The sequence below is a fragment of the Apus apus genome, chromosome 2 (genome assembly GCF_020740795.1).
Source record: "Apus apus isolate bApuApu2 chromosome 2, bApuApu2.pri.cur, whole genome shotgun sequence".
Taxonomy (NCBI): domain Eukaryota; kingdom Metazoa; phylum Chordata; class Aves; order Apodiformes; family Apodidae; genus Apus; species Apus apus.
This window is the reverse complement of record NC_067283.1, coordinates 14121313-14133938: the sequence shown is the minus strand read 5'-3', so window position 1 is coordinate 14133938 and position 12626 is coordinate 14121313. Positions and strand designations below refer to the sequence as shown.

General features: G+C 37.1%; 1 protein-coding gene across 4 annotated transcripts in view; it reads right to left on the bottom strand.

Annotated features, from left to right (window-relative positions):
* Positions 1-12626, bottom strand: part of CUL2 (cullin 2) — a 48082-nt gene that overhangs the window by 19004 nt on the left and 16452 nt on the right. For 3 of the 4 annotated variants that reach the window (XM_051609667.1, XM_051609666.1, XM_051609668.1), the window contains exons 5-10: positions 12147-12252; positions 8655-8737; positions 5921-6007; positions 2166-2262; positions 1963-2073; positions 603-765 (exon numbers count right to left, since the gene is read on the bottom strand). In XM_051609667.1, the coding sequence (XP_051465627.1) occupies positions 603-765; positions 1963-2073; positions 2166-2262; positions 5921-6007; positions 8655-8737; positions 12147-12252 (647 nt within the window). The remainder of the gene's footprint in view (positions 1-602; positions 766-1962; positions 2074-2165; positions 2263-5920; positions 6008-8654; positions 8738-12146; positions 12253-12626) is intronic. The other variant, XM_051609669.1, reaches the window with a different exon arrangement.

Here is a 12626-nt window from a genome sequence, read left to right as displayed (position 1 = left end):
TGAGTCTTACTGTGAAAAACTAATTGGTCTCACATAATAGACACCATCTTCCATGCAAGTATATGCATTATTTCAAGGTTAAGAGGCATGCAGTATTTCAGTCAGGCAGAGAATAAAACTATATAGGAGCATCTCCTCCCGTAAAAAGGATTTGGGAAGAGAGGTCACCAAAAATTCAGGAAAATAAAATGTGACTATGAAAAGAAGCCAGAATATTTTATAATCCCGACTTGTCAGATGATGATGAAGAAATCTGTAAATACAGAGATGCTGCTGATTTACAAATGAAAACACAAGCATAAAAATGATCAATTCTACAGGACACAGGACTTAAGTGTGTTTTTAAGCCAACTAAGACAAAGAAAGAGAAAACAGTATTGGCAGAAAGAGCTGTTAACAGTTTTGACTATATACTTGGAAGAATAATAATGAATTACATGATAAACGAAAAATATTCAGGGTTTGAGCTTTCTAGAAAAACTACATATATTAGTTGAAAATGCTTAAGCACACAGAAGGTCATTGAATAAAGACAGTAAATTGCAACGCTAAATGAATAAAACAAAAACCACTTAATGCTTTTTGTGAGGATCAAGACTTACCACTTCTTTTCTCTTGTCTGATAATATTGTGACATTCCGCATGTAGAAACTGCAAGTGATCAGCTACCATCCTCTGTTGGCATTCATGGATCACTTTAACATATGAGCTGGGATGCAAGTATTTCCGACACCGCATTTCTTCATCTTTTAATCTACCTAAAACCTACAGACAAGTTTTTAAACTGAGAGCTGATGAAATACTAACAACCAATATAGAACCATGAATATACAGCAGTACATGTATGTGGAATGTGAGACACACAGGTTAACAGTTACAGAACTTGTCTTGGATGTTGGAAAATGAAATTTGCTCTTTTTAATCAGCTTAATGCTGAACTAATATAATCCTCCACTCAGAGTATTGACTAGAGTCAGTTACTGATAGACATCTAATAACACTCAATTGTTCTCTTCTCAAAATTTCTTGCCTTCAACTTTGTGACCAGTCTTCCCCAATTTCTCCTACCATACTTCTTACTCCTTCTGAGAAAGTTTTACCACAATATCTAATTATATAAGAATTACCGCATCTGCTTGTATGTAAACATCAGCTCAAAAGGTACAGGGGCATCTCTGAGCTGCTAATAAAAACTCTACTTATAACTTCAAAGAAGAGTAGGCATTATCATAAAATAAGTCATATGAACACCAATATAAAAGTACCTCTATCCAGTGAGTAGGAGGGGAGCCTAGGGAAAGTAGTGCAGCTGCAGACTGCTAATAATAGATAAAATTAATCTACATTTCTTCTGTTTTAACTGAAGTCTTAGCCTGTCCCTGAGTTTCACCTCAGGTGTGAAATCATTAGCTTATGCTCTGTAAGGTTAAAAGCAATCTCACAACCTTCTCCTCTTTTATCTTGTTCATGTGGACAGTATGGCACCGAAGACTGACTCTTCATCTTTGCCTTCTCAAGCAAAGCGTAAGAATTACAAGCAATTTACAGACAACCAGACTTCACACATCTCAAATCAGGACAAAAGAAAATCCACCTCAGAGTATATAATTGTTGAAAATGCTCTGTAACAACTCTGCCATATACTCTTCTCTAACCATTACATTGTCAAAACTCTCATCTTATGCTATTACAAACAGAAAGAAAATAAGGAAGTGAGGAACCAGTCCTGATCAACCTGACATGTTTTGGGTTCAGTCTTTTTTTTTACTTTTCATGCAATTATCCACCCATAGGCAAGGTTTGCAGCTCACAGATTAACCATGCCACCAAAAAGCATTGTTTAAACTGCATGAAAGCATACAACAAAGAACAATTATGGGAACTGTACAGGAACACATGCACCACTGGTAAACTGGTTATATTAGATTTTCATTATTGCATGTGTACAGAAGAATCTCTTACCTTCTCCATGTATTGTGAGCAATTTGACTCTTGCAATAAATTTGAAGCTTCTTGCTTATAATACTCCCCTGTTTCATTCAGAAAAGGACACTCAAAAATTTCCTGATAAAACTAAAAGGGAGAATTTTTTTTAAAAGGACAAATAATACATATCCTAGATTAACATTCACCATTACAAACTTAAATCAGAAATGTGTATATACCTTTAGGGGGAACTTTTTCTTATACTGTTCAACATGAACAAAGGAGTTAATAACCCCATGGATTACTTTCTGGTTTGGGTCTTCTCCACAGCGATCACTGAAATAGGCAAAGCAAACGTTCATGAGAATGTAGGTATCTAGTGTAACTCATCTGATATCTGAATAAAATACTGGATGAAAACATTCTCCAGCAAATTCTTCTACTTAGATTGGCAAACCTGAAGATTAATGTTAAAACAAAAATAGAAACACACTCTTCTTTCTCTCCTATTTAAATTGTTGAGATAGCAATTGATAAACTATTCAAAAGCATTTGCAGGTCATGAAACTTCCAAGTATTTGCTAAGGATGTAAGTACTCCAAATTACATACTCCAAGCAAGAACTTAATTATTACAATAAGTTCCATCTTGTGTCTGTAGCCTTTATCTAATAGACTACTTTCACAGTCCTGCCCATTCCAAAAAACCTGCCCATTTTTGCCAACATCACACCAGAAGGAATGCTATTTTCTTTTCTGAATATCTACTATTCAACTGTAGATGTCAAGTGGAACAAATAACACACTTGGTGCATCGTCATAATTTTTATTCACATATGGGGAAAAGGAAAACCTTATGCTTTCTGATCAAGTTCTTAGCTTCAAATAAGCAAGTTCAGGAGAATAAAATGTGATCTTTAGTCCCATTCCATTGAAAACAAAAGTAACTAAAACAAGTGTATTGCATGCTGAAAACACTACTGTTTACTCCTTTGCAAAGACTGGAAATAGCAGACCCACAATCAGAGCAGCAGAGACTTTCTTAAAACATGAACTGTTACAAAAGACCACCTTTCACACTTTACAAAGCAGTAAAAATATTCCTTAACTCCTGAGGTGTTAAATAGGACTAAAATGCAATTTATAAAAGCATATTTACACTGAAGCATCAGCAGTCATAATTTCAAAGGTTTTCATTTTTTGAATACATATGTACACATATATACATGTATAAAGAAAACAGAACATTACCCAGATTGCACTGAAAAGACAAAATGAGTTCTCTGTTAGAAACTAATGTTGGTACAAGAAAGTGATTTACATCAGTGATTTAAAAAATAAATAAATAAAATCAGTAAAGCCAGCAGAAATACTTCAAATCTAAACATTACCATACACCCATCTTGGCTGGGGAGGAATGGGGGAGAAATAATAGTGATAATTTCATTAATTTTTGTTTGGAATTGATAAAAACTCCAGAGGATGCCCATGGGCTAGGGAGGTTTGCCAGGACAGTCACACCAGCCGTCACTGTATTACATAAACAACACCATATTCATATGTTCACAACACTGTTAATGATGTGCATTGCTTTTACACACTACTGCATCCTAAGAGCTGAAAATATAAGCTCACAATGGGTGGAAAGAACTAGCTCTCTAACACAGAATGAGCAGTCACTGTACAGCTTAGGCAGCCTGGTCACCTATTGTAAACGAGCTGGCCTAATGGGTAACTGCTCCAGCAGGGACGGTCTGTTTTTTTTCCCTTAGGGACAGGAAGGTTCCCTCTAATTCTGGTAGCTAAACCAATGGAATACATCTGGGTTTGGGTACATGTATTCACACCCTGCATTCTTGCCAATCTCTCTCTGCCAGGTCTGGTTATACAATGGCAGAGAGAGAAGCACATCACAGAAGCGTAACACCAGACCTAGGCCTGGACCCAGCTCTACCACAGAGGGGTCCAGGATGTTGGTAAGCTGCAGGATGCCTGCAGCCTGTGAACACTGCACCATGTCATGGAGTGCAGGAAGCCACATAACTAAAGTGAAGCATGTAACAAAGCAGGGCTCTACCAAGAGACAGTCCAGTCTGCCTCTAGCATGCAGGGTTCTGGACCTGGAAAGATACTGATGACACAAACATGAGAAGCATTACTGTAATTACAGATGAAGACCCAGCTCTCCTCTGCTCAGTTCACAGGCCACTTCACAGACCTTAACCCACACAGATGCAGGAGATGGGGCAGCAAAGGTCAGGCCCAGGTGATTCAAAGGTCAACATATCATTAGGAAAAAGCTGTAAAAATAGTGGCAACAGATACTCCATGGAAGAGATGCAAGGAAGGAAACAGGCTTTCGAAGCAGGGGCCAGACAGCATGAAAGCAACAGATGAAAAGGAACACAATATGGAACAGGCCTTGCCTGCATTTTGGGTAGCTAGTGGTATACAACTAAGAGAAAGAAATGAAATGCACTTCAGAATATGGAGGTAGTAACCATGTGGTTGTCAATCAAATAACAAGTTTAGAACAGCTGCAAGGATTATGTAAACGTATTTTTAATTTTATTTAACAGATGCCCACAATCCCCATTTTTTCTCTCCCATTTGCAGAATTTTTAGTAGCTTAACATAGGTTCCCTTGGTAGGTATGTTTTCAGCAGGGTTGTAATGAAATTTACCATAGAATTCTAGGAGTTGGAAGGGACCTCAGAAGACCGAGTCCGACTCCCCTGCTGCAGCAGAAACACCTAGGACAGATCACACAGGAACACATCCAGACAGGTCTTGAAAGTCTCCAGAGAAGGAGATTCCACAACCTTTCTGGGCAGCCTGTTCCAGTGCTCCATCACCCTCACAATAAAGAAGTTTTTCCTCAGGTTGAGGTGGAACTTCTGATGTTGCACCTTGCTGCCAATTCCCCTCGTCCTATCACTGGGCACCACCGAAAAAAGAATTTATTATTTTAATTTATGTTATGAACTTCATCATGAAACTATATGAAAAGCTACAGTATGTCCAAGAAGAATAGCCTATGTCACAAAACAATAATTCATGCCACTTTGGCAGCATCTAAGGTTTTTATTTACATCAATGGCACTCTGCTCCCAAAGATTTGTAACACAAATGGCTAGTTTCAATAAAATTTGACAGAAGTTACTAAAGTTTCAAGGATTACTTTCATGCAAATTGTAATAAGAGTATCTGCCAAACTAAAATGAGAGAAATGGGTGACCCCACCAAGGTGGAAGCCTATTAAGTGCATATTTTCCTTTTTGGCAGTAGTCAGCAAGCAATATGGACACATGCAGCAACAGAGCATGTGCCACAGTTTGAAGCAGGGATGTCACAGGACAGTTTTTGGGAGGGTAGAAGGGAAGGATGATGTTTGGTGGAGAATCTGGACAAAAAGATAAAGCACTAAAAACACAAGTTCCACTAATTCTGCTGCCGCTCTATTTCTTTTTTAAAAATAAATTGAGAAAACTACAAAATACAAGCTCAAGGATGTGTTTGTTTCTATTAACTCCATCTTGCTCCTATCTTAAGACTACAGGTAACAGTGGAAGTTTAAAGTGTATCATACAGCGTACTACTATAACCCCTTAGAACATATTTAAAGTTTAAGGTACAATAATAAAACACTCTTCATTAAAAGAAGATTCTGCCATTCAAATTAAGTGCTCTGCTGTGTTTTACCAATGGCCTATTGAGACCAACTAACTACAGATTTCACTGTGAACTAGAAGAGCCTGTTTAGAACACTTTTTAAAAAGTTAACTTCCAATAACTTTCCTTTAATTTAAAACAAGTCATATAAATAACATATCAGATTAGATAGGAACAGGTTTGGTTAGTTAGAAAGTGTTAGTTATCTTTAGCAGAGAAACCTCTCCTGGTTAGTCTGTACTAATCACACTGTCATTTGAGATAGCACCTGAATAATTTCCAAATTATTTCTTTTTAAGAATTTCATAGATGAATTTTCTCACAATTTGGTATCTTGTCGGCTTCCTGTTGTGTTGAAACAAAAATGCTTAAGTTGATATTCAGCTTGCCTTGTAGGAGGAGTGCTTGGGCTAGAGGGAGGGGGAAGAAAGTGTGTTATATTCAGAACTCTATATTAAGAGGAGTGCAGTCAGACAAGACAGGCTTAAGTGATTTAACAATTCTTTGCTGTTCAAGGGGGGTAATCCTCCCTTTTGCTCAGTTACAGGCCTCTGTACCTTGCTTGCATTGCTTTGGCACTTATCTAATTATTTGCTGAACTCACTCATCATGCCAATCCGGAGAAGTATTAGTCAAGATGGTTTTCTTTCATATCAGCATTTGAATTCGTCCACTAAGGAACCAGATGAGCACCAAATTCAGCACAAGAAAGATAGCAGAGCACAGACTGCTCCTTTCTGGCATCAGCAAACTCTTAGATCAGTTTAGCCATCTTGTTCAGCTGAACCACAAGTCCCTACTTGTATTCTTTGTCAGGTGTCAAAAGAGTTTATTGTTAACTTTAATGTATTGTGTACCACACAAGTTTATAGCTTCTAAAAAGCAGATGTTACACATCACATTTTTATATGCAACCAGCTGTCTACAATGTTGATTATCAACTCTGCTTATGATTGTAAACTACTTATAACCAGAACATTTTGTGTAGTGTACCTGTTCCATTTATTTAATTTTTTTGGTAAAATACTTTAATAAGTTGAACCATCCATACACTTAAGTACTATGTATGTAACCAAGGGGTTTCTAAGTATATACATGTATTAGTAATTTTATTAAATTTTTTAGATAATAAACTTCCCATGAATATTCTTGCACCTCTGAGAGATGTAAGTTATTGATACAAAGGTCTTCAAAGTCATTATTTAGCCCCTGAATTGCAGGGCTCCATGCTAAAAGACATTTCACAGAAGTTTGCTAAGTCTTTTAAATTGCCTCTTACAACCTATATTGATCACTGAAAACATAGCAAAGAACAGCAATGAGTCTATAGTTACATGTAAAGACCATCCTCAGAATACCCATAGCAAGCCCTGTGTTTCACGATACCAGGAAGGACAGCTGTGTGTTAAGTTATCCTTATATAGGTCATTACATGACAGGCAGATCACAAAGCAGCGATCATAAACTTAATACAAATTGTTATATCTGTATTTGGAGAGTCGAACTAGCTTCTTTGCAATCACACAGAATTCTTAACAATGGAGGGGAAAAAAAATACAGACATAAAGACCCAATAATTACGAGACAATTACTCAAGTTTTATTTAAAACTTTCCAAATGGTTAAATAACAAATAGTGTCAACTTGTTACAGTCTCAAGATCTAACGCCCCAAGGAGCCAGTGACAGTCTTGATTTAAGTACCCTTCAGAGATCTGTAGTCAGCCTCAAGGTAAATACATACCGTTACTTTTAAGAGGCATGATATATCTGTAGATATTTCCACTCCCACACATGAGTGAAATATACAGATTGACTTGAACCACTAGAACCACTCTTGAATGTCACTGTGCTTAATGTAACAAAGCAGAATTTTTTTTTCACTATGAATTAGGGAATCTTCGTTTAATAAAAAAGAATAATTGTTGTAGTGAAATATGGATAAAGCAGTATTAGCACTGGCTACAACAGAAGTATGGCTCGACAATTGAAAGCAAATAAATACTTCTTGGCTTCAGAAATATCATCTGAGATGAACATTATATCAGTTACTTAGCTGTCAAAAATTTAATTCAGGAAGCAAAAACAAAATTATAATATTAAAATCAGTTTTTCTTAATCCCTTGTAAATACAGCATTTTGGCTGACCAACTGCATGTCCACACCACCTCAATCAGCCAAAATACCTCACTCTTCCAGTTTACCTTTACTAGCCTGGTCACCCGAGTCAGGCATGCAATGACTTAAAAAAACCCTGTCATTAGGCAACTCCAGAGCTACCCCAAACAGTAGTAAAGTGTATGAACTGATGGAACTTACAACTATACACAAAATCTGCAGTACATTTCAAAATTTCTTTTTATTCAGAAGCAAAAAAATCCTTTTAGAGTGAAATAGTATAAGGTTTTACATAAAAACTTAAAGCGCCCCAAGTCCTGTAACTATTAAGGTCTTTGTTTAAAAGTAACAAAGATATTCAGAAATGATTAATAAATTCTGTAGAAGTACAAGAAAATAATTATTTCCATTACATTTAAGTAAAGCACCAAGAACATTAAGCCAAGTCACTCATTTGAACAATAGAAACCCAGAAGCTTAGTCTTCCTGGCAGATGAGCAAGAATTGTTTTGGGTCCCATGTAAAGAAAAACAGTTTTTCTGGCTTTAGAAAATTCTTGCATAAGTCCTGGTCCTTATATTTACTGACAGCAGAGATGCCATAAGGAGTTCACATCAGATGGAGAAAAAGGCAAAGGACATCGTATGGGACCTGAAGAATTATCCTAACTACTCCCCCGTCCCACTGGTAAGAAGGGTTGCTGAAACAGAGAAGATCCCTACCCTTGGGTCACAGTGAATTAACTATTTTCTTTTCAGAGTATTTTTCTACACATGCAAAAAACCATTTGTACCTAGAAGGAAAAAAACTGATAGAACACAATCAGGTAAGAAGCTACCTTCAAAGAAAAAACAGAAGAATTTGGTCAAAGTCCCCAGATTTTTCAAAGTAAAAAAGTGCAATAGCCCCACACTGTGTAAAAGCAAAATAAAATCACTCACTTTTTGATTTCTCGGAGGAGCATCCGTATAAGGATGGCCTGTAGTGGCTCAATCATTAATTTTCTCCACATATCAAGAGCTAGCTGTCAGGACACAACACAAGTTTAAAATCAATACAAAATATTTTTAAAAGCCCAAACCAAAACCAAAGATGACGCAATTCCTCGTTCATGATTTCAAAATTTAAATTGTTAGATATCCTCTTCTTTCTTCTTTTTCAATTTGTTTGCCTTCCCCGTTTGTCAACATATTAACATAATTTTTATCCTTTTTCTTCTAGAACATCTGACTGCATTTGGATGAAGGTCACACAAATCTGTACATTAGCAATGTCAGTGTTTCTGGTCAGGTGGTGTTTGAATGCAAGCTTCCCACTCTGTATGCTTCCTACACAACTAAATGGACTGATTTATTCTTTGGTTTCAATCTATCAAGAATTCTCAAATGTACATAAGGACCCTAGGCAAGCTGGTTATGAGAGCAAGTTTTGAGTGTTTTTTTATATAAAAGAACATCTGCACATTAACAGGTAAGTAACATACCTTTTTACCTGAAGTGTTTGAATGTGTACAGACACCACTATTTCTTCAAATTATAGCAAAATCAGCCTCAGCTAACAAAAGAGAGTATCTCTTGGCCAAATGGTCAGAGGTCAAAGATACAAAACCTTCATATTCAACACACAGAACATCTCCAAAGTAAGATGCATACAGCTAAAGCAAAGACACTGGCAAGCTAATGTTAGTCTTAGATGGAATTCAGTTGTTGCATCTTCATATTAAGGATAGGTCACTCTATTCCTAATATATTATTAGAGGGATCAGCCAGATGGACTTGGATACCTCAAACTCTTGTGGGTTAAGTAATTGCTCCCAAAATACACAATTTTTAACAACAAAACTGCAATTGTTCACAGAAGTTTTTACACATAAGGCAAAATCAGATTTAAAACCAAAATAGGATAATGTGAAGGTGTTCTCTTCTGAAAGGGATGACCTCAGGTAACTCTTTCCTGTAAGACGGTCTCTGAAATCTTGTCTCTAGCATGGTCCCTCTCCCGTACCTCACCAATCTGAAATAGCTTCAAATTGTCTGTTGAAATTTCAAGTAAACTACAGACAGGTCAATCAAGCAACTTGATGTATTAGTTCAAGATACTTTTTTCTCCTTGAAGAGAGGGACTGATCTAATTTCTCCACCTAGACTGACAATACAGAACATGGCAGTTTCCTTCATTTTCCAGAATCTGTTGCTCCACAGAATCACAGAATTTTTTGAGTTGGAAGGGACCTTAAAGATCATCGAGTTCCAACTCCCCTGCATGGGCAGGGACACCTTCCACTAGAACAGGCTGCTCAGAGCCCCATCCAACCTGCCCTTGAACACCTTCAGGGACAGAGCCCCCACAACATCTCTGGGCAGCCTGTTGCCCTCCACGAAGGAGGCAAAAAAAACCCCAGAAGGCACATCTTAGCTACTTTCTAGCTCAGGGCTCCCACAGAGTCACTGAAAACTCAGAAGTCTGAAATCAGTGACAGGAGCTTAACTCAGAGAAACTGTATCCTTCACCATGCATTCATAACAGAAAAAAAAAAAAATCTCTTGCAAGCACTGGCAGCCTGCTTTCATCAGCTGATCTCATCCTGTATTCCTCCTAGTACAACAATTCCTGAATGTCTGGAATGCTTATCAAAGTGATAAACTGCTTGAAGCCATGCCCACAAACATCACATATGCACCACTGGTCTATTCTATATATCTACTGTTCACTCCCCAGAAGAACTAAGCAAGCATGTACTCGTTTAAGATTACTGAAAAGCTCCCTAAGTCTCATCAGCACATAGGAATGACACCGAGACAGAAACCTCAGTACAGAGTACAATTCTGCTTCTACAAATACTGGGCATTATTTCTGCAACTTCATGCTGAGACTGAAGAGAACTATGTATGTAATATGCATGTTTTCTCTTAGGTAGATAAAGGACTGATCACCTTAGTAATCTAAAAAGGGATAAATGGTAATTACTTCCATCTAAAGAGGTGAACAACTGAAGTAAAAACTTCTGTCAAAGTCCCTGGTGCAACCCGAAACATAAAAGATAGAATCGTGAACTGGAACCATAACAAAAGACAAAATGCTTTCAAATCAATGACTTGAAAAACTTGTTGAGTGCCTTGTAGGTCAAGAAATGTGAACTACTTTTATTTCTGGGGCAATGAATTCACCAAAAATAGTGCTGCAATTTAATGCATTAAACTGCTTGAGTGTAGGACTCAAGTTTCCATTCCTTTTCAGGGCAAAGGAGTAACTACCATAAACCTAATACTACATCAGCAATGAACAGAGATTAACTTTACTGCCTCAAGATCCAAAACTTACCTCCCGCTACTGCAGATTACAAAGACAATATTTGATAAAGAGAAATGGAAGGAGCCTTGAGGAATGACGTAACAAAAAAGTCTTTAGTAGAATTCCAGACATCATTTTCTGAATATCTTAATAAAAAAACAAAGGCTACCAGCTACAGCTTAAGAATCCTGAGTCTCCCCATAACCTGTCCAAATGATGAGCTAGAGATACACCATCCTAGAAACAACTGCTGGGAAGCTTGAAGAAAAGTGTGTGCCGTTGTCCTTCTACCCTACTTGTGATTCCATAAACACGAGGAAAGCTGAATATTCAAACTAGCTGAATTATCAGATCTGCTGTTTGTTCCTCTTTGATAAACGTATCCTGGGGCAGAAAGCTAGGGACAAAAGAGGCCACTACCATCATCCTCTGGGTGATACCTCAAAATAGAGTAGCACACTGAAATGAGGGGAGAATTCATTCATACCTGAGCACCACCCAGTCCCTAGAACAAGCCTTGTAATTCCTTGCCCCTAAAGCAGCTGAACTAAGAGTCATCCACACTAATGACTCTTCGTGATTAGAAGTAGCTAATGACTTCACCTCTGACAATCATGAGAACAGACTCTGCTAAATCTCCATCTGAGGAAATAAGGAATAACATTTATGCTCTTCTGAGGATACCACAAACAGTGCAGCAACATATATATATATAGATAGATATAGATATATATATAAAAATAAAATATATAGCTCTGATAGACCTTTACAGATGCCATTGATTAGCAAGCCTTGGAGACAGAACAGGTTGATAAGAGAAGAATACCCTTTGTTGAATTGCTTTGACTTAAACTATATAATGTTTCTGGTGGATATTTTTCAGCCTATTCCCAGCCGGTTAGAGGATAAACAATTTCAGCTGGCAGTGCCATCTTCAACAGCTGGGTAGCCGAGTCAGAGGCACACAAGATGCTTCTTCATGTATCACTATCTGTCCTTATTCCTAACTAAGGGCAACTGAGATTCCCTGCTTAAAACAATGAAATTAAAGAGCTAGAACAGTAATTATACTGGCAGGTCAAGTTCTGACATTTAAAAAAAGAAAAAAGTTTATATCCACTCCCGCTTTCAGAGATACCCACCTCTCCTATTTCCATCAATGGTTCATTCATATCCACCCCTCCATAACCATACTGAAGATCAGCTTCAGTCAATTTGTTCTTCTTAATAAACTGTGTGTTGAGGTACCTACGGAAAGAAAGATATTCTAATCAAAACAGGCACAATCAAGCTTTTTTTTTTTTAAATAAATTTGGAATTGTGCAACATCTGCTATATCACGAAAGATAACATCTTCTAACCAATGCCACTGCTATCTGTAGGAATTTCTTAAAATATAAATCACTTTAAAAGATTTTACATCATATTAAAACAGTACAGTGTTAGTAACTGAGATATCTAACAGTAACTTGAGATATCACCATTAACATTTTTTGGGTGTGCAATATACTTCTGTAAAAATCCAACATTTCAACTTACACTGTCATATTACTCATTCATGTATAGCAAAATACATGCTAAATTCTGATCAGCTGACTAGTTTTAGTGATAGTAGTTCACTG